The sequence below is a fragment of the Lycium ferocissimum genome, chromosome 3 (assembly GCF_029784015.1).
Source record: "Lycium ferocissimum isolate CSIRO_LF1 chromosome 3, AGI_CSIRO_Lferr_CH_V1, whole genome shotgun sequence".
Lineage (NCBI taxonomy): Eukaryota > Viridiplantae > Streptophyta > Magnoliopsida > Solanales > Solanaceae > Lycium > Lycium ferocissimum.
This window is the reverse complement of record NC_081344.1, coordinates 60,424,721-60,449,497: the sequence shown is the minus strand read 5'-3', so window position 1 is coordinate 60,449,497 and position 24,777 is coordinate 60,424,721. Positions and strand designations below refer to the sequence as shown.

The following is a 24,777-nucleotide window of genomic DNA, read 5'->3' as shown; positions in this document are numbered from 1 at the left end:
TACCCGTCCTGTATCCTGCATTACAGCCCTCTAAGTCCTACTTGATTCTAGGTTCATCATACTTATATTAGTAGAGCGGTTACACTACGGGCAAGGCTATGGTATGTCGTATTTACCATGTCATATTCTTTGAGAGAGTGAGCGTATTTGTTGATTCTATGTCCGTTGATAGAAAAATATATGTAATTCATGTGAGATATGGACAACTCTCTTTCGGTAAGGGCACACAATAGACAATAGAGTGGTGAAGTGTTGATTTCTTGAAAAGCTTGCTTATATGTTTTAAAGTGGTGTCGATTGAGTCAAGTGTCCTAAAAGTGAAATGTTTTAGAGATAGTGGTTGTTTGTACTGAAAATAAGAGTCTTTGATCTTTGGCATGACTTTCAGAAATATTGGCTCATTGTTTGGTTTTGAAACATTTTTTGTGAATTGGCCATATTAGCCGAAACCCGTTGCAGACTTGTTTGAATGACTGGGCGTGAAGTGTAGTTTGATGTTAATCAAGGTTTGCTCGAGAGAGAGTAATGTCTAAGTGGGGAGTGGTGATATTTGGCACAAATATCTATGTTTAGTGTCACTTTACCTCTCGCTCTTAAGACTTTAATCGCTAATTATATGTTGAAATCGTTGTATTTGCGCTTATGTTGGTATATTTTGTGTATTCAGGTATAATGAGGACAGACGATGGAACACCAGGCAATTTTGGTTGTCTTTGGGACAAATGAAGCTTACACGAGGTGACGAGATAAGAAGCCTAATTTTTTGAACTGACGAAGACAACATGAGGCAGCAAATGTGCCATCCCCGCATCGCAGGGTTCCATTCACGTGTTAGCCCCACGTCATGGGGACATGATGGAAAAGTAGGGTCTCGAAATATTGACAAATTCATGCCATCCCCGCATCAGGGGCTCAGCATAACTGATGCACTGAAGTCATTAAAGAAACCGTGTTGGACCCGTGACGCGTGGCCAACGCAGGGAGGCCCAGATTCAGCCGATTTTGATTAGGATTCAAACCTTTTTATTTGATTTCAACCTTAAACTATCAATAGATGTTTAGTTAGTTGTTAACGACATGCTGGGATTATTCTGAGACTTGTAAGCCGCCGTTCTACTTTCTGTCTCTCGGTTTATTTTATTTTTCTTCTTTTCAACCCTAGATTATTCATGAATTCTTGTTGTTCCTCTAGAATCATGAGTAGCTAAACTTCTTAATTCTAGGGTTGTGGTGAAAGACATGATAGTTGGTTTGACGATAATTTCAAATAATTAAATTTCTGTATTGTGGGTTGCTTATTTATTTTTGTGCTTAATTGTTTAATTATCTAGCCAATAGTTAGACACTATCTGTGGTGCGTGAATTGGACTTGAGAAAGGAAATTCACGTACGTAATAAGAATAAACAGAGTTTGTTCGATCTAATTGTTTCACTACTGAGGATAGAGATATACCCTTTAGCCCTACTTAGTTGAATACGGAGAACTAAATGCGTTCTTGTTACCTCTGGTGACCATAGAGATATAGGCGTTATAGTAACATCTACAGGCTTGTGAGTAGGTTGAGAGAATATCATAAAATTACAATTAACCCGTCAACTAGTAACCCAGGAAATAAGATAGGTAGAATTGTCAGAAGATCAACTGGATTTTCGAAAGCCATGACCCTGGAACTCTCCATCATCTGATAAACCTTACAATCTTTGTCGAAATATTCTCAGTCATAAAAACCCATCATCAATTGTTTACTTTCAGTTTTAGTTAGTCAAAACAAAACCATCTTTATTTTAGTTCCTTGAATAGTTTCATTCGAATTTGAATTAGTTTAAAAGTAAAATCTAAGTCTCTGTGGGATAGATATCTGAACTTAAAAGTTTTATATTACTTGTACGACCACGTATATTTGCGTGTTACGTTTGGGAGCAACAAGTTTTTGTGATTCTTCCACAACTCTGGTCTGTCTAACTCCTCAAATGGTGTGTTTGCTCACAAATAAGCACACGACGTGTCAAGGATGCTAAGACACTCCTCGACTTCTGCATCAACCATCAAATCTTCCCCATACACCAAAGCTGTCTCCAAAGGATCTCGCGAATCTAGAAAGTGATCTAACTCTGCATTAGTGAGCTCAGGCTCCACAACTATAATCATCTTCAAATCTTCATAATGAGCTGGAAGCTTGGTAGCTTTAAACACATCAAAAATTGCCTCTTGTCCATCAACTACCATGGACATCTTCCCATCTCTAACTCGGATCACAGCGTCAACAGTAGCCAAGAATACTCTTCCTATGATGAGAGGAACACTCTTATCTGCCTCATAATCAAGTATAACAAAATCAACCGGCAGAATAAATAGCCCTACCTTCACAAGAACATCCTCAATAATACTATCAGGATAAGCAAGAGATCGATCAGCTAGCTGCAAAGTAATAATCATTGGCCTAGGCTCACCTAAGCCCAACGTTCGAAACACAGAAGTAGGCATCAAATTAATACTAGCACCCAAGTCACACAATGCTAGCCCAACTTCAATGTTGCTAATAGTAATCGAAATCATGAAGCTACACGGGTCTTTCAACTTTGGAGGAATTTTACTCCTCACTCTAGAACTACACTCCTCAGTAAGTGCAACAATCTCAAACTCTGTCCAACGTCTTTTGTTCACAACCACATCTTTGATATACTTAGCATATTTTGGAACTTCTTGCAAAAGCTCCACCAAAGGAATGTTGATTTGTACCTATTTCAAGAGTTCAAGAAATTTCTTACAAGCCGAATCTGCTTTCTGCTTCTGAAGTCACTATGGAAAAGGAGGGGGTGGTCGAACCACTTTCTCTACGGGTTGCCTGCGACTGTCTGCTCTGGCTTAGCTGGCTTAGCATGGATAAGTTCTGCTTCTGCTATATTCTTCTTTTTCGGAGGCACTTCTTCAAGTTCTCTGCCATTCCTCAAGGTGACTACCTTGAACTCCTTGGGATTCTTCTCAGTATCACTAGGAAAAGCACCCTGTGGTCTGGCATTCTGCTTCATAGCCATCTGCCCCATTTGACGCTCAAGCTCATGAATAGATTTCTGCATCTCACTTTGAATTTTCTGATTTTGTTGTTGCGTTACTTGTGTTTGAGCTATAAGCTGCTTCATCATCTCTTCCAAATTACTAGCTGGCTGACCCTGGGGTTGCTGATAATTTTTCAGCTTGTGGAAGTCCTGCTTCCCGAATGGAGGATTGTAATTATTTCCATAATCGTTCCCACTATTTCCGACACTATGGTTCTGCTACCCCACATAATAATCGGATTCTGGATCCAATGGGCAATTAGAATAACCATGTGGCTCACCACAACATACACACGCTGCTTGCTGAATATGTTGAACTAGTTGGACCTGCTGAGCTTGAGGAAACACCCTCAACATCACATTAATAAGAGTTGTTATATTAGCCCGAATAGCTGCAACATCATCTACTTGAAGAACCCCAGCAATTTTCTGTGGTAACCCCCCGCTCGTCTCTTGATACTCATAAGCACCTTTAGACATCAACTCAAGGAGAGATTCCATCTCCTCATATGTTTTTTTTTAAGATCTGCCCTTGAGCTGAAGCATTCAACAAGGCCCTTGATTCATGCTTAAGTCCTTCTATAAAATAATTTCCAATGATCTCCTTCGGCTGCATGTGATGTGGGCAATCTCGCAAACAGCCTTTATACCTTTCCCAAGTGTGTGTCAGAGATTCAAAGTCCTTCTAAGTGAAGTTAGCAATTCTCCCTCGCAACTCCTTTGTTTTCTTGGGTGAGAAAAACCTGTCGATAAATTTATTCGATAATACCTCCCAAGAAGTGATAGAACCCGCAGGCAGATTTGTCAACCATTCCCTCGCTTCACCAATCAGTGAGAATGGAAATAAAGACAGCTTCACATAATCGTCGGGAACATCTCTATATTGAAAATTGTCGCTCAACTCCACGAATTGCATCAAGTGCTTATGCGGGTCTTCACTAGACTTACCCATATACTGGCACATATGCTGCACTAGCCGCACTGTTCCTTTTTTTAGCTCAAAATTTCTAGTAATGTCAGGCCTGGCGATAGCCTTAGCAATAGTTGCCAGACTAGGTCTAGCATAATTGGACAAAAGAATTTGTTGTTCTTGTGCCCTCGCAAAGACCTCTCACACCCTATTCATCCCCGTTTATGTTTCTTTCCCTTTTTACCGCTTCAAGAGCAAGTCTTGCTGCTTCCTCAGCCATTTTTCTCTGTCTGTGTAAAGTTCTTTTGATTTTGATATGAAGATCAACTAACGGTTTTCCTGAAATTCTAGTGCTTGGCATAAACCAGAGAAACCTGAAGTGACACAAGTAGACCAACGAAATAAGTAAAGACTTGAATAGAAAAACAAACTCAAATTAGAAAAATAGCAAATCTTTCTCCCCGGCAACGGCGCCAAAAATTTGTTGCCCCCAAATGCACACGTAAGTATACGTGCTCGTACAAGTAATATAGGATTTAAAGTCCAGATATCGTATCCACAGAGACTTAGATTTTATACTCCTTAACTAATTCAAACTTCGTATAACTATTTAAGAGAGTGACAATTAAAGTGTTTTGTTGTGACTAAACTAAAATTGAAAGTAAACAATTGAGTATGGGTGTTTTTGTGACTGAGACAATTGTGATGGAGACTGTAAGGTTTATCGGATGAGAGAAAGTTCCAGGGTCATGGCTTTCGACAATCCAGTTGATTTGTTGGCAATTCTACCTTTCTTATTTCCTGGGTTACTAGTTGACGGGTTAATTGTAACTTTATGATATTCTCTCGAACTACTCACAAGCCTGTAGATGCTACTATAACGCCTATATCTCTATGGTGGCCAGATGTAACAAGAACGCATTTATTTCTCCGTATTCAACTAAGTAGGGCTAAAGGGTATATCTCCATCCTCAGTAGTGAAACGATAATATCGAACAAACTCTATTTATTCTTATTACGTACGTGAACTCCCTCTCTCAAGTTCAATTCACGCACCACATATAGTGCCTAACTATTGGCCAAATAATCAAACAATTAAGCACAAGAATAAATAAGCAACCCAAAATATGGAAATTCAATCGATAGAAATTGTCGCCAAACCAACTATCATGTCTTTCACCACAAACCTAAAATTAAGAAGTTTAGGTACTCATGATTCTAGATGAACAACAAGAATTCATGAATAATCTAGGGTTGAAAAGAAGAAAAATAAAGTAAAACCTAGAGGGAGAAAGTAGGACGGCGGCTTACAAGTCTTTCAAAAATCCCAGCACATCATTAACAACTAACAAAACATCTATTTATAGTTTAGGGTTAAAATCAAATAAAAGGGTCCTAATCCTAGTCAAAATCGGCTGAATCTGGGCCTTCCCGCGTTGGCCACGCGTCGCGGGTCCAACAGGGGTCTTCAGTGACTTCAGTGCATCAATTGTGCTGAGCCCGCGACGCGGGGATGGCATGAATTTTTCAATATTCCGAGACCCTGCTTTTCCGTCATGTCCCCGCGACGCGGGGCTAACACATGAATGGCACCCCGCGACGCGGGGATGGCACATTTGCTGGCTCTTGTTGTCTTCATCAGTTCCTAACTTCAGGCCTCTTATCTCGTCGCCTCGTGTAAGCTTCATTTGTCCCAAAGTCAACCAAAATTGCCTGATGTTCCATCGTATGTCTTCGTCATACCTGAATACACAAAATATACCAACATAAGCGTAAATACAATGATTTCAACATATAATTAGTGATTAAAGTCTTAAGAACGAGAGTTAAAGTGACACTAAACATAGATACTTGTACCAAATATCAGTTAATGTTTGCAACCACCAACCAACATTAATGAATAAAAAATAAATAGAAACCAACAACCCATTATGCTTATATTCAATGGTGAACACCTATTAACATAACACCCGTCATTGGTTCCACAACCTTAGTATTAAAATTAGTTACTCATAGTTTGAAATACAATACAAGACATTAAAGAAAGCATTGAAAGCTTACAAAGAATAAAGAACAGAAAATGGTGGAATATTCTCCTTAAAAACTTACACTTGGAGTATTCAATGCTATGGAATAATGAGACAAAATTCTGAACAAAAATAACCACAAAAACCCTACACAAACTATTTATAATGGTCCAAAACGTGGAAAGAATTTTGACAAAATTTCCCCTGGCGTAAATAATTACAGACCATAAAGCAGAGGTACGACCGTCAATTTGTTGTTGGCCATTGTGAAAATGAAATCTTTCAGATCTAGGTCTTCTTTTACGCTCACATTTACGGACCGTAAAATAGAAATACGGTTCGTAACTTTCTACCATGATTGATCTCAATTTGATGATGGTTCTGTTAAGTTTTACGGTGGGATTTTACGGTCCGTAGAAATGTTTTACAGTCAGTAAATCCTGTCGTTTTTCTCTTTAGTTGAATCATGGTTCTGTTAATGTTGATGGTTGGATTTACGGTCCGTAATTCCTTCCATAAATCCTTTCTTCAACAGTTGGACTTCATAATTTGGGGCCCTTTTATGCAATTTTCCTTGTCTTTGCCATTTTATTTCCGAATACCTACAACACAACAAATAACATAAGAAACGACACAAAATATACTTAAAAACAATCAAAACTTTACATAAAAAGACATCAAATGTGTCGTAATTCTGTGGCACATAAACACCCCCTACTTAAAGTTTTTGCTTGACCTCAAGCAACTAAAACAACACACACTCCTATCACGTATGCTTAGATGTCACAAAGTAAAATTGCCTCCAATGGTATTGGCAAGTAAACACATGCACACACTCCTAACAAAAATAACACCCCCCCCCCCCCCCACTTTCACATTTTCAAACAAGATGCATCACTCAAAATGGTCATGATTCGCAATGAATACTCAATTAATGACATCATGTTATTGGTATGAAAGATGTGCACATGAGTTTCAGTTCGTGATCATGTTCAACAAATTTCTCAACCCATATGCCTACACAAAGACCAAAGAAAGTTCCAAAACACACATGTTCAAGTACAACAGGGACAAGAGACGAATGAGAAGAGAAACGCTCAACACTCACAAAGAAGTTCACATGCGACAAATGGAAATGCGATAATCTTGCCCTTATTTTCAATGCCATTAACTTTGGACAGTTCAGTTGCAATCATAATATAACTTTTTCATGGCTTGTAATGTAGGCTTAGGGATGGGTAGGGTAGATATTTGGATTAAAAATGAATAAACCCTCCTTTAACATAACGCTACATTCAACCCAATTTCCTTTTTTTTTTTTTTCTTTCTTCCTTTTTGTCCTTTCAACCCCAGTGTACTTTATCAAACTGATTATTTCATCTATCTTTTTGTGCAACATTTTTTAATATTGTCTCATTTTTTATGTGTATTTACTTCAACCTCACCGGATCATAAACTATGCAACTCATCTCCACCCCCAACTTCGACTTTAGGCCTAGCTTACACATACATTGCATTTCATCCCCAACTTAGGCTTAACGCCTCTTTTTCATCACTAAAAAATAATATGACTAATAGTTCTCATACTTTCTTATTTATTTATAAGTATCTTGTATTTTTTAATTTAAAATATTTAATATTTTTATGAAGAACAATTAGTCAAACAATCTACTTAGCCTAACATGAAATGGGGCCTAAAAGACTTGGAGGCCTAAACCCTTTGCCTTCGTGGCTTGGCCTTTCAGCCGCCCCAGATAAATTGGCAATGACTCCTACAAGGGGTGTTCATGGTCCGGTTTGACTCGATTTTTGGTTAAAACCAAACTAAACCAATTAATTCGGTTTTTTTGAATATTCAAACCAAACCAAACCATTATAGCATAAATTCTATCAGTTTCGTTCGGTTTTTGCGATTTTTTCGGATTTTAAGAATGTATTAATACAAAGAACCTTTGAATTAAATGGTAACTAAATACGGCTTTGACCGTGATCCATTCAAATCTAAAAATCTTCTTAATTAATTCATTAACTTTATTTAGGTATAGGCCTATGGTTATGGGTATAGGAATTACAGAAACATAACATCTACTTTTCATGATTCTAGTTACCTCCCTACATGTAGCCTTTTGATATTACGCGACCCTCAAAATTTTTGTTATCTAGACTCATCGTGTTTATGAAGCATTGAGAAGAAAGCACTGAAGTTGAAACGGAAAATGATAAACCGAAAGACAAAGTCATCTACTAAATCATTTTAAATTCCAATTGTCATTTTCTTCCCTTTAATTTGTTACGGATAAAATGCTAGCTTATAAGTAGTAATTTAGATGGCATGTAAAAGAGGGAACCGTAAAATTGGATAAGGGAAAAAAAATTATTTTACCTTTAGCAAATTTCTTTTTATTTTACCTTAAACTTAAATGAGCTACACTTTTCTTTCTAATTATTTGAATTTCTTTCTAATTATATATATATATATATATATATATATATATATATATATATATATATATATTAAATATGTATCTATCTATCGGCTCGGCTCGATTCGATTTTGGTTCGGGTTTTTTTGGTTTAACACCAAACCAAACCACATATTATCGATTTTTTAAAATTTAAAACCAAATCAAGTCAAACCAAGCCGGTTTTCGGTTTATTAAGTCGGTTTGACTCGGTTTACTGGTTCGGATCGATTTTTCGGTCTCATTTGAACAGCCCTAACTCCTACTAAACCGCTACTTTGTGATTTCGAAGTGCTTATTAATTCATGTAATCACCATCCCAAGTTCTTCAAATTTTTATAGCTTATTATCCCACTTTCTTCCAATTTATTCCAGAGAAGAATTTCAACACCTATAAGTAATAGTCATTCTTACCTTGTTATGGCAAGTGCAAAATATTGTAGATGTAAGAAAAAAGAGTGAAAAAGAGAGTTTTATCTGTTGAAGGAGCTTTTGCCTCAACAACTTGTCCAAATTTTGTTTGAGGTATACGACGTTATCGGGCTATTATATCATGAAAGGGGCAATCGGTGAAGATTTCGCTGTTGTGAGCCTGAATCTCCTTAAAGAGAGCAAACTATCCACGCCTCAACATGAAGATACTTTCTTTCTTTCGTTCATTTTATTTTTCAATTATAATTGTATTATCATCAACAATATGAAAATCTCATCGTGTAATTCCATGTATCTCATACCACAGTTCTACAGGGGCATACAAATTGTACGCGACAAATTGAATTTGAAATGGACATAAAGCTATAGCACTACCAAAGAAGGCTATGTTCCAAAAGAACTATGACAAACTATACATAATCAGGATATGCATAGAATTACCGCGTACATATTCTTCAATTTTCTTCCCAGTGTATTGCCACGATATCTTTTCTGATGACGAAGAAACTGCAACACAATTGAATTGATATGGTTTCATAGGGCAATTTAACAATTAGTTCAACTTCCCACTGCCGCCACATGAACTACAGGATCGGGCAGCATTGCATTTCATACAGTAGCTCCACTTCTTGGGAAGCCTGCCAAATGCATGATATGAGTTCATGTATGTAGAGATAGTGTATATGAACGAGGGGCTAAACGGAGTTGGAAACATACCCTGCTGTATATCTGGTCGCTGCATTCTTTGCCATCAGTCTTAATCTCTCAGCATTTTCATCGGACATCTTTTTTAGCACAAATCCTTCCCCTCTGCATTCTGCACAAATTCCAGAGCCACCACAGTCTTCACAGATTATCGGCGGGGCCTGTCTATTGGTAAGAACAACAATCAAACGGGGTAGTCTAATAGCATAATAACAAAGTGCATTTGAGCAATAAACCAATTGTTCTTTTTTTCTTTTTTCTTTTTTTCTTTTTTTTTTCTAACCATGGTGTCCGGGCCAGCTTGCGTGCACCTCGACTTACACGGAATACCTGCCGCCTCCCATTAGCAACAGGTACCAGATAACTCTGTCCACCAAGACTAGGACAAATGGGAAGAAATCACCTAGTATTTTCTATCTCAACTGGGATAACAAACCATATGTTTTCCCCCCTACTTAAACTTCACAACTCTGCATATTATTTTTCCTCTTTTCTCATTAATTAGTTTGGAGAAAAGTCTGCACAAAGCTTTAATCATTGCTTCAAACAGAGAACCAACTGAAAATGGATAATGAAATGGTAAAATTGTTCCCTTAATCTGAAAGAGCTGTTTTCACCATTAATGCAAAACTAATTCTCATTTTCTTTTTTTTTGGCGATCAAAAGCCTGGCAAAACTTGGCTTATTTTAGTTTTTGGATGGATGAGATACATCAATAATCACATAGATTGGCACCTTAAATTAACGGTTAACCTCACTGGATCACAAGAAACAAATGTTGTTCCTTTTTCGTTGCAGCGAAACTTTTAGCAGCATAGATATCTGAATACAAATTGATGCAACATTCGACCGAAAATGCAACTCTCAAGCTTTCTGCTGGAGAATACTTTCTTTCCTTGTTCCCTTTTACCAACAAATATGTTTCCTCTTTTTTCTTGAAAGATAATAACGTCAGCAAACAATGGTAGAAAAGCTACTGGTTCAGATAACTTTTAGGTATAAAACATATATTCATTCTGGAATCATCAAGAAGACAAGGAGATTTTCATTGTATTCCCATGATCAGTATCAGAAAATACGCTCAAGTGTAATTTCAGCCCTAAGATAACAATATTGTTTAAGCTGCTCTAGTATACGAGCAAATATTTGTATTGATAAAAATAACTCTTCTCAGCTTTCAACGCACCTCAATTACTTCAGAAGCTTTAGTTCTCCTTACAAGAATAGTTGCCGCGGCCCCCACAACTGTAGCAGCAACTGCAATAGACGCTGCTGTTTCCGCAAGCGCGGAAGATACCTTGAGCACTCTACTAGCAGGTTCTTTTGACTTGCTATAACCAGCAGGATAAATGCTTGCACAAAAAGCATTGCAATCTCTAGATTTCAACGTCCCAGTTGCTTCAAAGATCAAAAGCAAGTAAGTTATAGGAAAATATTAAAGGGATAATTTCATTCTTAGACCGCTCAAAAGAATAATAGTCTGCAAATGTATAGGTTTTGTACATTAGTACAAATATACATATTGTATCAACAAAATATACATTTAATATACATATAATATACATAATCAGTGCATAGATTTTGTATATTTTGGCTAGCGCCAATAATTAATTTCAGCCGCTGGACCAAAAATCAAAAAAGCCCAAATATTAATTTGACTATTTTTTCGTGCATCAATATAAAATTCTATTAACAGATAGGTGAGAGATTATCTTGGGATTATTCACTGGGTAGGAAAACCGAAAACTACACACCTAACTATAAGTCACTGAAGGCAATAAAGCAGCAACAACAACAACAAGCCCAGTAGAATCCCACCATGTGGGGTTTGGGGAGGGTAGAGTGTACGCAGACCTAACCCCACCTTGAAAGGTAGGGCGGCTGTTTCCGAAAGACCCTCGGCTCAAGAGAGGAAAACAAGACAAAAGGTCAGATAGGGCCAAGCATATCAAAAACAATATGAAAACAAGGAATAACAAAAGCGAGAAAGTCATGGTAGAACAGTCCGGAAAGAAAGCAGCATTAACTACTATAGATAAATAAGATAATCAAAGTACAAAGGCCCAATAAATATAAGCAGAAATCAAATGCAAAAATCAAATGGCAATAAACGAATGAGCAAAACTACAACTACTATGGTGAAAGGATAAGCAACCTAGCCTTCTATCCTAATCTGAATCCTCCACAACCTCCTATCTAAGGTCATGTCCTCGGTAGTCGAAACCGTGTCATATCCTCGTATAATCACCTCTCCCAATACTTCTTCGGCCTCCCTTTACCTCTCCCCGAAGCCGTCCATAGCCAACCTCTCACACCTCCGCACCGGAGCATCCGTGCCTCTCCTCTTCACATGCCCAAACCATCTCGGCCTCGTTTCCCGCATCTTGTCCTCCACCGACGCCACTCCCACCTTGTCCGATATCTTCATTCCTAATTTATCCCTCCAGCGTGCCCACACATCCATCGTAGCATTCGCATTTCCGTGACTTTCATCTTCTGAACGTGAAAGTTCTTGACTGGCCAACACTCCGCCCCGTACAATAAAGTCGGTCTAACCACCACTTTGTAGAACTTGCCTTTAAGTTTTGGTGGCACTTTCTTATCACACAAAGACTCCGAGTCGAGCCTCCATTTCATCCACCTCGCACCAATACGATGTGAAACATCGTCGTCGATATCCCCATCTCCCTGTATAATAGACCCAAGATACTTGAAACTTCCTTTCTTTTGAATGGCCTGGCCTGGGTACCAAGCCTCACTTCCTCGTCAGCCTCATGCGGTACGCCACTGAACCTGCACTCCAAGTATTCTGTCTTGGTCCTACTCAAGTAGTTAAAAGTACTAAAATCGGGAAACATGTTTTGCATTTGAGTCAGCTACAAGAACTTCAAGCTGTTTATCTGTGCCTTCAACATAAGTTCAAATGGACTAATTCTTCACTATTTAGGCTTTGGTTGCTATACAACAGTTGGTTAAACTGCAATATATCACCAAGGTTTTCTGTACCTATCCAAACAGTTGAAATAACGAACAAGCAGCAATTTTTAAAAGCTCAGTAAAAAAAACTATTAAATAATCACAATAACATGCCCAAATTAACTTGGATATTGATGAAAAGAGAAATATTTTGAAATCATCATTTTGCTAACAATCGTCTTACCTACTAAATCACAAAACATAGCTATTTCATTAAAGAACGAAAAAGATTTTCTTACGCCAATACATTTTTAAATGGTCAGTACTTGAACAACTTTTTAGTCTTATATCAAGATGTAATTACATAAGTTTAATATCATACATCTTTTTCAAAATTTACTATGTGCCTCTTAATTTGATACAGATATTGTACTGAAGCATGACTAGTAACCATAGATGCAACTGCCAATGTACATGCCACTGAAGAGGCCGTTGGCATGAGGTTAATGAAGATGAGAACTCAATGTTGAAAAAGCATTCATCAAAAGCTAAACATTTACTCAAAATCATCTCAACTTCTACAGAAACTTCTAGTAGAAAATTGCAAATGACAGGTAAACTCTTCCACAACAGAAAGAGAAATATAGCAAGGTGGAAACACTAAAAGGGCACACATCTACCCAAGTACATCCATGAGTAGGAGGGGTGAATGGGCGGGTCAAATCGGATATGGGTGGGTCGGAAACATGTTAAACAAAAACAGATAAAATATCCGATTCACCCATATTAAACACGGATAAAAATGCATTAACCGACGAATAATGTGGATATTATCCATGATTTTATAAATAGTCAGGTGAGAATACATGCTAAAAGACAAAACAATTTAGACTCCTAGAAAGCAAGAACTTATGAATAATAACAAGCAGACATATGGGTATTGATAATATGGATCCATCTAGATATCCATTTTTAGTGGATAGTATCCATATTTGACCCATTTTAAAATGGCCAGATATCCAACCCATATTTAATGGATCGAATTGAAGGGTTAATTGTTTTTTTTTAACCATTTTGCCAGCCCTGTCCATGAGTATGGACTTTTGCTGAGGGCATGTTAACTAGGGAAAAGGTCAACTGAACCAATTAACACATGTGAAGTTTCGTAAAGCAAGTGAAGGTTTAGGGGGAAATTTTAATCCCTCCCAGTGGTGCTTGATTGCAGAGTGATGTACCGATAAGCAAAAATGATTTCTCAGCTACTGCATTGAGTTCTAGGTGTTAAATGGGGGCTATAAATTAGCACATTATTGTTTAAACACTAGATATTTATTAATGAAGTGGCACACTGCACAACCATAATAACGAAATGCAAGTAAAACTTAGGTTGTTGAGCAGTAAATAGCACTACTTTGTTAAGTTTTACAGGGTTCACAAGTAATACAACTGGTTCATGAAAATTGAAAATGCAGATAACAGTCTTCAATACATATAATCTCAGAACCAAGTTTACTTCCGCTTTATCACAAATTGATTAAGTATGAAGCATTTAATGATCACTAATGAAAAAGGTGAATTGACTTTTTTCACCCAATTTCAACCAAAAGTTGGAACTATTGAGAAGCTCCATAAAGAATATGAGTTTTAGGATAAATAGAAGTAAGACATAATATATGCACATACACAACTTACGGCTAATACTCACACACAAGTTCATGTAACATAAGCCAGTTTTTTAGCTCAATCAACTTTTTCTTTGTTTAGTTGTTCGTTTTGGTTCTTTTATTTTCCAGTTTCATTAATGCCGTTACTACTTCTCGTAGTTCTCTTTTCTGGTCCGAGAAAATGCCATTACTACTTTGCTTCCTCTCTCCAACAGTCCAACCATATTTCCTAAATCATGCCGAAAGAAGAGTAAGTTACTTATAACTGAGTACCAGTAAATCCAGCAGGCCGTCACAATAAAATCCTATCCCCTCCAACCCTTTTTCACCTATTACCAGTATAACTAGAAATTTCCTCCCTATGTGCTCAAACTTATATGTAATCAAATGTTGGGTGTGTGTGAACAAAGTCCAATATTAGTAGCTGAAACGAAAAGTAAGTTACTTATAAGGTCTTGGATACTCAATGGTGTGAGGCCTTTTGGACAAAACCATGGGGGTGTGGCCCAAAGCGAACAATATCACACCATCTTAATAGTATCTTGGTGCTGTTTTGGCCAAACACCAAAGATTCAGAAATCCAAACAGGAATTAATTTCCTCTGGTTAGTAAATTGTAGTTTCAGTATCACCCAGTACAAAACATTAAAATGAAATCGACTTTGATAAGGACGAAATCCAGTTTCCACAATCACTTCACAATTATTCCCACAAACCAATACATTTCAACCCCATAAACTAGTTTTCGCTACATTCTAATCTATAGTATAACAACCACAACAACTATTATGCCCCAATTCTGAACTAGCTACTTAGAATCGACTATATGATATTTTCATTGTCCAATTTGCTCCATTTGGACCGGTTTTATTTTAATATTTCCTCTGTCCCAAGTTATGTAAGTAAGAATTGTTTTTACTAACTTACCCTTAATCACATGTTTTGAAAAAGAAGTAGATCTTTAATGGTTTCTTTTTTCTTTTTTTTTTAATTCTTTTTTTTTTTAATTGTTTTTATTACATAGGGGCAAGGGAAGGGGAAATGGGGAGGGAATTACATGGTGGGGAATCGAACTCTCGCCAACGAGGTGAAAGTTCAGTTAGCCAGCCAACTGAGCAACTAAGATTCCCCTTTAATGGTTTCTTGGTCATATAAAACTCTAATTATTTAATTAAGGGTAAAATGTAAGAAAAAATTCACATCTTCTTAATTTTGTGAAACACCACTTATCTTGAAACGAAATGAAAAGGTAAAAACACCACTTATTATTAAACGAAGGGAGTAACATCTTTCTATATATTCTTTTTTTTTGAAAAACATTTTTCTATATTTAATGACAATTCAACTTTAAAATACTCATTTTACCCCTAATGATATAATTTGTAGCCGCAAGACTTATTTTAGACTACACATTTCAAAAATCTTTCTTTATTTCTAAAATTTCGTGCCCAGCCAAACACAATCACATAAATTGAAACAAGAGAGTATTCATTTTAATCTGTAATGGGAAATTAAAATACAAAAGTTAATGCTATTTCTGGTGGAGCTACTGAATTCTAACCAGTGCATATAATGGATAACAGTGTTAACCTTACAGGTGTAAAACAGAAACAAATTAAACCTCATGAGCTAAGAAATATACATGTCATTGAAATAAGAACTATGGTATAAAATCTTACTTGTAATAGAAGAGGAAAAGTGTAGAGAGGAGAGTGTGTGCAATCTGAGCCCCATCTTTTATGGTTAAAATGCCGTTTCACAGGTTGTTTTAGCAGGGGATATTTCTCCACAAACTAACAAAAATGGTCCCTTATGTTCGAGGGTAGGTCCAAAATAATCCCTTAAGCATATACGGAGTAGTTTTGATCCTTTAATTTTGTCAAAGTTAATATTTCTAGTCTCCGGGATCTAGAAATATTTAACGAATTCAGTTTGTTAGATTTTTCGAAAACTGTGTAAAAAGATGTAACCATAAACACAAAAAAAATTCTAAAATATGTAGTAAAAATTACATTAGAAACTAAAAATAATACTCCCCCGCCCCATTTATGTGATACACTTTCCTTTTTGGCCTGTGCCAAAAAGAAAAAATAAATCAAACTTTAAACTTCCCCTTTTACCTTTAATGTAATAACTACCAAATTAGGATTAACCAAAAATAAAGAAAAATGATGGCTCAGTTATATTTTTATATTTCCTAAACCTAAAACCAAAAAGAACTTGTAATGACCTCAATTATTTTTATATCTTTCATTTTTTTCAATACCAGAAAATATCAGCACAAACATATTTAGTATATATTTATTTATTAATAACCAAATACAATATAATTAAAGTAACGTCTAATACAAAACAATTAAAATAAGATCAATTATCATAAGTTTAAAATTAGTTTGAGTTCTATTCTATATATAAGAGTGGACAACAGAAGTATTACCGTAAGGGGTCGTTTGGTAGCTGATTAGAGTTATGCAGGTATTAGTAATGCCGAAATTAATTATGAGTTATGTATTATTTTATGCTGAGATTAGTTATACACGGTTTAGTTATTCATGTATGAGTTATTTCATCTTCTATCCTGCATAAAATAATAGTATATAAATCTCCTCATAACTTATATACATGTATTAGTTATGCAGGTTTCTACGTTGCAAATTAGACACATCAAAGAGAATAAGGACTTTCTTCACCAAAACCAAGCATAATTATTATAGAATATTTAAAAATATTTGCTTAGTCGTGCAAATGTGCGTGTAATCTGGTTTTAATGGTATGGTAAACTTCATTATTAAAAGACTTAAAATTAGATCTAAATTCATTAGTAAAAATCTGATGGACATTATATGCACTTTAGCTAACAGATATGGGAAAAAAACTATTACTTTATCCAATTGAAATAAGGAGCAAATTCAAATTAATCTAAACATACCAAAAATAAAGGTGGATTTTTTACTTTTCTAAAAATATATATTATTAGTGTTTATGTATAACTAACTATACATATATTTAATGACGATTTTGCCTTTACATAATCTTTAATTTGTTCAGCCACTATATGACTTTCATGACCTCGTAACAGACAAGCATATGTAAAAATCACCAAAATATGGATAATTATTAAATCTGATTCTTAATTTTAGAAGTATAATGAGTACGGTATTAAAGACTTTCTGAACACATAAAGTTTAAATCATGAATCCGCCTATGTGTATCTATTTTTTGAAGCTAGAAACCAAAATATTGAAATATTCCAAACTGTGTTGCATGAAAACATGAGTTAGAAGGGTATCAAGATGAAAATAAGTATCGTAAATGGAAGAACCTAATCAGACTTTTGAAGTTTATTTGGTACCCAAGATGTGATTAGGCCATGGCATTACCTTACTGCTCTAATGCAAAGTGCTTGCAAAACTCCATTAAACAAAATAATCTATCTCTAATAAAGGGTTGTTCTGCATGTTGACAACAAACCTGAAATAAGAATTCCACTTCAAACTAAAATAATCAACAATAATCCCAGAACAATAAAAATCAATATATGATCCAATACAATTTGATCCAGAAATCAAACAATTAAAAAATAAATTTGAAAAATCTTGAGAAAGTTAACTTACTAACTTTTTCTGTATGTTTACATAATTCTCAACCCTACAAAAATAAGAAATAACACTATTTGTTTGATAAGAATAAAGAACACAATCTCCAGAAAATCGAACTCAGCGCGAAATAAAATTAAAGGACTAAAATGAACAACCAAGCAAGCATTAACATAAGCGATTAAAAGAAAAGGTTCAAGCTAATAGAATAAAACAATAAAATTTAGGCTACGACAATATTATTTGATAGGAGGAATAACATGAATCAAGAACTCACCAATAGGGTTAGAGGTTGGCTCGTCCCTTGGCTGCGATGTGAAAGAAGGTTTATAAATATAGAGGTCTCTTAAAGTTTGATATTACATCCTAATTTGGACACTTAAAATAAGTAAAGTAGTCATAAAAAATAACATAAAAATCAATGCTTATTAGTGCGAAATTTTTGTGGTCCGTGTTGTTACTGGGTGAGTTTTTTGTCCTTTTAGAGATTTATATAAAGTAAACTTTTATTGACTTCAAAGTATTGTCCTAATAGTAGGACTTCCTACCTAGTTCAAATAAGGAATTTTTTTATATTTATAGTTTAGTTGATTTAAAACTCTTAAATATTAGAAAAATAGTAAATGACAATTTTGTCTATTGTAGAGTCTTTTAATGAAGGGCAAAAAGTTCAATCAACATTTCTAAGGCCCTTCGCACTTTTAATATAATATAGATTTATAGCCACAAAAATATCTAGCCATTGCTTTTAATTAAGCGCTTCAAAAAAAAAAGTTTTTTCTTTTTTTTTAAACTACGTGCCTAGTCAAATTATATCATATAAATTGGGACGGAGGGAATAATAGAAATTGCGCCTCAAAAGTTGCACCAGACTCTACAAATAAATTTAAAAAATAGCGGAAATTGAAAAAAATGTCCCAGTAAATGTGGGTTTCCTCTAATTCCCTTTCTTTCATAGTTCCCTTCAAATTTAACAGATGGCAAATATGTAACAGACTAAAAATGTGAACTTTTGCTAAACTTAAAGGACTATTTTGAACATACTCCAAACATAATAGACCTTTTTTGTCATTTTCTGGATATTTCTCAGTACTGTTGCACTTTCCTAGAGAAAAGGACTAAATGAGTCTTATGTTTTAGTAGAGACATAAAACCATCCTTAATATTTCCCATGGTGCGCAAGCAGTCCTTCTTGTTAATAGTTCAGTGCACTATGTTTATGTTTAATTCTAGCTTTGTTTGTTTCAGCAGCAAGCCTGTACAGAATGATTTGACTCCAATTAAAGTTGGATCTCGGGAATTGGAAGATAAGAAATCAGCTATCAGGAAAAGAATTGCAATAACTAAATGGTGATGGGCAATATCAGTCAATCACATACCCTCAGTTACTGGATCTAATCCTCCATGAAAAGTAAGAAAGTCTACAGATTTGGACCAATTTAAGGTGAAAAATGGGGTTGCTCCCTCGGCAAAACTAGGATAAAGTTGAGCCAAAAGATCTTGATTCAAGATAAATTCATGAGATCCTTTTCTGCGTTCGAGAATCCCCCTTCTTCCACTCCGCCCCGAAGAGTAACTAGGACTAATTTAGTCACGTTTTCATGTTCCAATAGGTGGGTTTTGGAGGGGAAATCTCACCACAGCCGCCGACCACCATATAGTTATAAAAAAATATTTTATTGATATAGTATCAGATTTATTTAGTATTTTATTTGAATTTATATTCATTAATTTTTAAATAAAGACAAGATTTATACATTCAAGTGTCGAGAAAAAAATAGTTTTTGTTATTTTGTATTCAGATCTTAACCCAAAATCTTAATATTCATATTTGTATTCAAACAAATTCAGATATTTTAATCTTAATAAAAGCAAATGAGATCTTAATCACCTTAATATCGAATTATTTGAATCAAAGGACTGTTACTATTTCCATATATTCATTGGAGAGGGGTTTTGTTCATGTTACAAGTTTGTACTTTTATCAGAATATCAATTAATGTTTATTATAGAGATTTACCTATAATAATTACAGTACATTATAATCGACTGTATAAATATTTTGCTATATTGTTAGAGCATTGACCTTTAAACTATACATATAAAAAAATTACCGATCCAATAGAGTTCTTGGTGAATCTTAAATTTGTTTTCATCCATGAAATGTGATTTTGTTCAAATATTGACTGATGTAAGTGTACAATTGAAGCAATCTATATTACAAAAATATCCATGACGTATTTTGTCACGATCCATTTCACGGATCATGATGACACCTACACTATCCCTCGGCAAGCGAATCATTAACCATTTTCAAGAAGGAAATGCGGAAGTAAAACACAATAAAGTCTACTTAACCGTCTTGATAATATAAATAAGTGTGGAAGTAATTAAGAAATTATAACCCCAAAACCTTGTCTAAACTTGTACAAGAGCATCTAAATATTTATTTCTCTATCTTGATTGAAAACAAAAGACAGAAAATAAGATAGAGGGAGATCCAGGTTTGTTGATAGATCTGATGGCTCATCCTGAAATCTCCAATGGACCACCTCGAGAATCAGCCACGAGGCCTGAAACTGGAACACGGAGGGGTATCTGCACCCAAATAAAGTGCAGCAAGTGTAGTATGAGTACAACCACTAGTACTTGTAGGTATCATAGACCGACAATAAATTACATAAACAGAATATAAAGGTTGTACTTAAACACTCATCAACTCAATTCAACTTAGCTTCACCAACTATGCCATTAGTTCATATTTCACTCTAAAACAGGTAGGCACGTATCACATAAGGAAGGTAAGATAAATGGATATATGAATGCGTGAATGCAATGCATTGGCCAATATCAAACCTGGTACACATATGCTAGTGGTCATTCAGTCTAGTCGTGACCATCGGGGATTCGCGAGGTCCATATACCTGTCATTGTACCGCCTGAGGTCCTTTTCCTTCGAACTATGACCACTCACTGTACAGCCCGACTTTACAGCCGAAATGCGATATACTTACTGTACCGCCCGACTTTAACGTTGAACTGGGAGAACAATAACCTTACCTTTATTCTGGTCCTTATACCATCTCGTATTCCCCTTATCATAACTCATCTAAGAATGTACATATAAGTAGGGAATGAGTGCAACATGCTCAATATCATATTCGAACAACATTACGAATTTCAAGAATGGATATGTGACACTAGCAATCATATACATCCACATAATTTCCTTTTATCATTTATATGAGATGTGGAGCGATGAGGTAAGAAAATCAATCTAGCTGGTATAAGTCAATCACGGCCATCATAGCCCACATAAACAGCAACGATACCAACCTAAGTGGATTTTTCACTAGAACCAACGCCCGAAGGCTCAAACATGGTTTTCCCGTCAGTCCAACTACCCAATAATATACACCGGTATCCACCCAAGTGCTCATTGAAATCACTAAGGTGGGACCCCCATCACGCCCAATACCCCTTCAATACTTATAAACTATATTTGCCCTCCAATCAGAGTCTTCTAAAGAATAAACCGTTACCTGCCTCAAAGCCGAACAGGAGCCACGAACCCTCACGTCGGAGCCTTTCCTTTTCAAAGCGTTTCCGATCCATCAAAGTCTATCAAATATGAACTCTACGTTAGAATATGAATCTATGGACACCCATATTGCCATACTTTTACCCGAAACCCCAAAATGAACCCAAAACAACCAAACCCGAGCCCCAAGGGTAATCTGGAATTTTAGTGTGGAAATATATTACTCATAGTCTAATAATCCTGAGATTTATGTAAATCTAATCATAAATAAGCCTTTGATTTCACTATTAACTCAAAACCCAACTTATAGAAAACTCTTATTCTCATCCCTAAAATCATGGATCGAATTGGAAAATAATGGATGACATCATGAATTAAAGCTTGGATGAAGATTCGAAACTTACCCCAATGAAGAATCTTGAAAGTAGAACTTGAAATCACCAAAACCGAGCTCTATCTAGAACTCCAAATATTTGAGAATGAAGGTCTCCCATCGATTTTCAGAATAAATCAGTGTTCAGTGAAAATTCCTTCATCGCGATTACGGTAGTCCGGCTTCCATGATGCGAAGACACGCGACCCAACCCAGCCATTTTGGCCTACGCGATTGCCGACAAAGTCACGCGAACGTGAGACTTCTCACCTGGGTCGGCCCAACCCACTTCCTCTTTGCGAATAAGAAATGTCCCATGTGAACACGACCCTCGCGATCATGGCACCTTCCTCGCGAACGCGAAGAAGGAAACCAGAACTGGACACTAGAAAATTTCTAGTGTCCCCCGAATTTGGATTGGATAACCGAAACTCACTCAGAACCTCCCGGGCACAAACTAAATATGCAAACTGAGTATAAACAATACTTTGAACTTGCTCACGCCCTTAGAATTCCCAAAAGAGATCATCTTAATCCAGAGTTGACCAAGGTCAACTCCGAAACATCAAAATCCCATAATTTCAACCAATGATCCAAAACACACCCCATCGCCTTGGGACCCAAACCAAAAGCTCAACTAAGTCATAAATGAAGTTTCGGACCTAGTGGAATCGATGAAGCTTTAAAAATGACAAAAATACCCTCGATGTTGACTTTAATCAACCCTTTTCATTTCTTTAACTCAAAAACATCCAAAACTATCAAAATCAATCCAAAACCCGTCGATTGCCTCGAGAACCATGTCACTCATCCCCGCAAGTCATAAACACCAAAAAAAAGCTATGGGAAGGGTAGTTTGGAAAAAGAAAAGTTAAAAGCCCAAATGACCAAATGTGTTGTTACATCAGATACCAATTAAACATACGTTCGTCCTGAACGAAAAAGAAACAAGTGAAAGGTACTTGAATCGAATAACTACTGGGGGTATCTACTCCGCATATCTGCCTCGGTCTCCCAGGTAGCCTCCTCAACTGGACGGTGCTTCTATTGCACCTTTACTGAAGCTATCTCCTTATATCTCAACTTTCTAACTTGCCTATCCGAGATTGCCACCAGCTCTTTCTCGAAAGACAGATTTTGATCAAAAAGCACCAAGTCCCAATGGATTATATACTACCACCGAATGGTACTTTTTAATACGGAGACATGAAATACAAAGTAACACCGCTAAACCTCCGAAGGTTATACCAACTTATAAAGCACCTCACCAACAAGCCGAAGAATCTCAAAAGGAACGATAAACGTTGGGCTTAGCTTCCCCTTCTTCTCAAATCTCATCACACCCTTCATGGACGAAACCTTCAACAAAACCTGATCACCAACCATGAACTTCATATCACGAACCTTCTGATCAGCATATTTCTTTTGCTTACTCTGAGCAGCAAGAAGCTTCTCCTGAATTAACTTCACCTTATCTAAGGAATCTCTCAACAAATCGGTACCCCATAGTCTCACTTCGAATGCATCGAACCAACCAATCGGAGAACGATAATGTGCCGTAGAATTACGGCACATTTGATTCCTTTTGACGACAAGTTTTATTTATTTTTAAGCAAGTTTGTGTCGTTTTGATGGTTTTTGTTGTGTTTCAAGTAATCAATGACTAAAAGGCAAAAACAAGGAAATTGCACCAAAAGTCCACAGATTAAGAGAAGTACGGATCGTACATTTAACCCGGACCTGGATGACAAGAAACAGAATGCCCAACTTTTAAAGATGCTTGATACGATGACATTGTGAGGAATGTATAAGTATGTACGGGCCGTACTTCATACCGTACATTGAAGGCAAGACAACTGGAAGAGAGAAAGTACAGACCATATTTCCTAAGTACGGGCCGTATAATTGGGGGTACAACTTGACCTAGAGTTGCAGTTGAGTAACCGTATAAAATGATACTGACTGTACTTATTTGTACCGTCCGTACTTGGTTCCGCCAGGGGCAATTTTGTCATATGTATTTTCGCATTTTTGGACCTTTATAAATAGTTTGTTTAGGTTTTTGTGGGTCATCTATCATCAGTTTTTAGTCTTTTACTCCATAACATTGTATACTCATTATTGTTGAAGCTTTTGAGGATAAGATTCCATCTTTTCATCTTCATTATTCATATTGCAAGCACAATGACTCGTTGAATGCTTTGTTTTCATTAAATACTATGAGTAGCTAATTTTCCTACTAAGGTTGTGGACCTTATGATAGGTGTTATGTGAATGGGTGTTTGCTATTGAATATACATATAATGGGTTGTTGGTTTTTACTTATTTCTTATTCTTTCATGTTGGTTGATGGTTGCAAATAATGACTTAAGCCATAAATCTTTGCTTCGCTTAGGAAAGTGAGTTAGGATTTGGTAGGAATGAGTAACAAGAATAGTGGGTACTTTCATAGGATTCCTGAGCGGCGACAGACAACAAGTAGAAGGACAACAGGTTGGAAGACCTTCCCTGTTATATCCCGTAATTTTGAACACTCGAATAAATTGAAATAAGTACGACTTGTATGAGGTGGAACAATATTTTCATTTTAGTCAATAAACATGTTGTTCATGAAAATGTTAATGTGGAAATAGCAGAAAGGCGAGGGGCGAAAATCGGAAATTTCGGAAATTAATTTCGGGAATCGCAAAATGCGATCCACAACCAATCGGGCCAAAGAACAAAAGTTAAGGAAAAAAAATGAAAAATGAGGTGGTGGCCAAAGCCTCGCTCAAGCCCCTTATTTTCATTAAATTTCCATGTGATTAATATGTTGGAGCAATAGAAGTTTGAGAGAATATAGAAGAAGAGCAAAAAAAAAAGGAGAAAGCGAGAACAAGCTCAACCATTCGGCCAAGCTCTTGAAAATCAAGATCAATTTCGAGCCATCCAAAAAATAAATTCTTCAAGCAAACCTACAATTCGGCGGTGCTTATTAACGTGGAAGTGTTGTTGGAAGCGTTGATTGCTCGTTTTCATCTTTGACCAACTTTAGACAAATTGGGAAGTTGAAGAAGAAAGGTAAGTTTTGATCTTGTTTTTATGTGTTATGCATG

General features: G+C 36.1%; 2 protein-coding genes across 2 annotated transcripts in view; both read right to left on the bottom strand.

Moving 5' to 3' along the window:
• Window positions 1–1,984: 1,984 nt before the first annotated feature.
• LOC132048953 (uncharacterized) lies at window positions 1,985–3,558 on the bottom strand. Its single transcript, XM_059439634.1, has 3 exons — window positions 3,385–3,558; window positions 2,854–3,276; window positions 1,985–2,740 (listed from the first exon to the last, which is right to left on the bottom strand). Exons 1-3 carry the CDS (start codon window positions 3,556–3,558, stop codon window positions 1,985–1,987), a joined length of 1,353 nt encoding a protein of 450 aa, XP_059295617.1.
• A 5,741-nt stretch (window positions 3,559–9,299) lies between these two features.
• Window positions 9,300–24,777, bottom strand: part of LOC132048952 (uncharacterized) — a gene marked incomplete at its 5' end in the record, with an annotated part of 45,417 nt that continues 29,939 nt past the window's right edge. Inside the window, 4 exons of the mRNA XM_059439633.1 lie at window positions 9,300–9,526; window positions 9,606–9,754; window positions 10,780–10,991; window positions 15,852–15,880. Of these exons, the coding sequence (XP_059295616.1) occupies window positions 9,442–9,526; window positions 9,606–9,754; window positions 10,780–10,991; window positions 15,852–15,880 (475 nt within the window). The remainder of the gene's footprint in view (window positions 9,527–9,605; window positions 9,755–10,779; window positions 10,992–15,851; window positions 15,881–24,777) is intronic.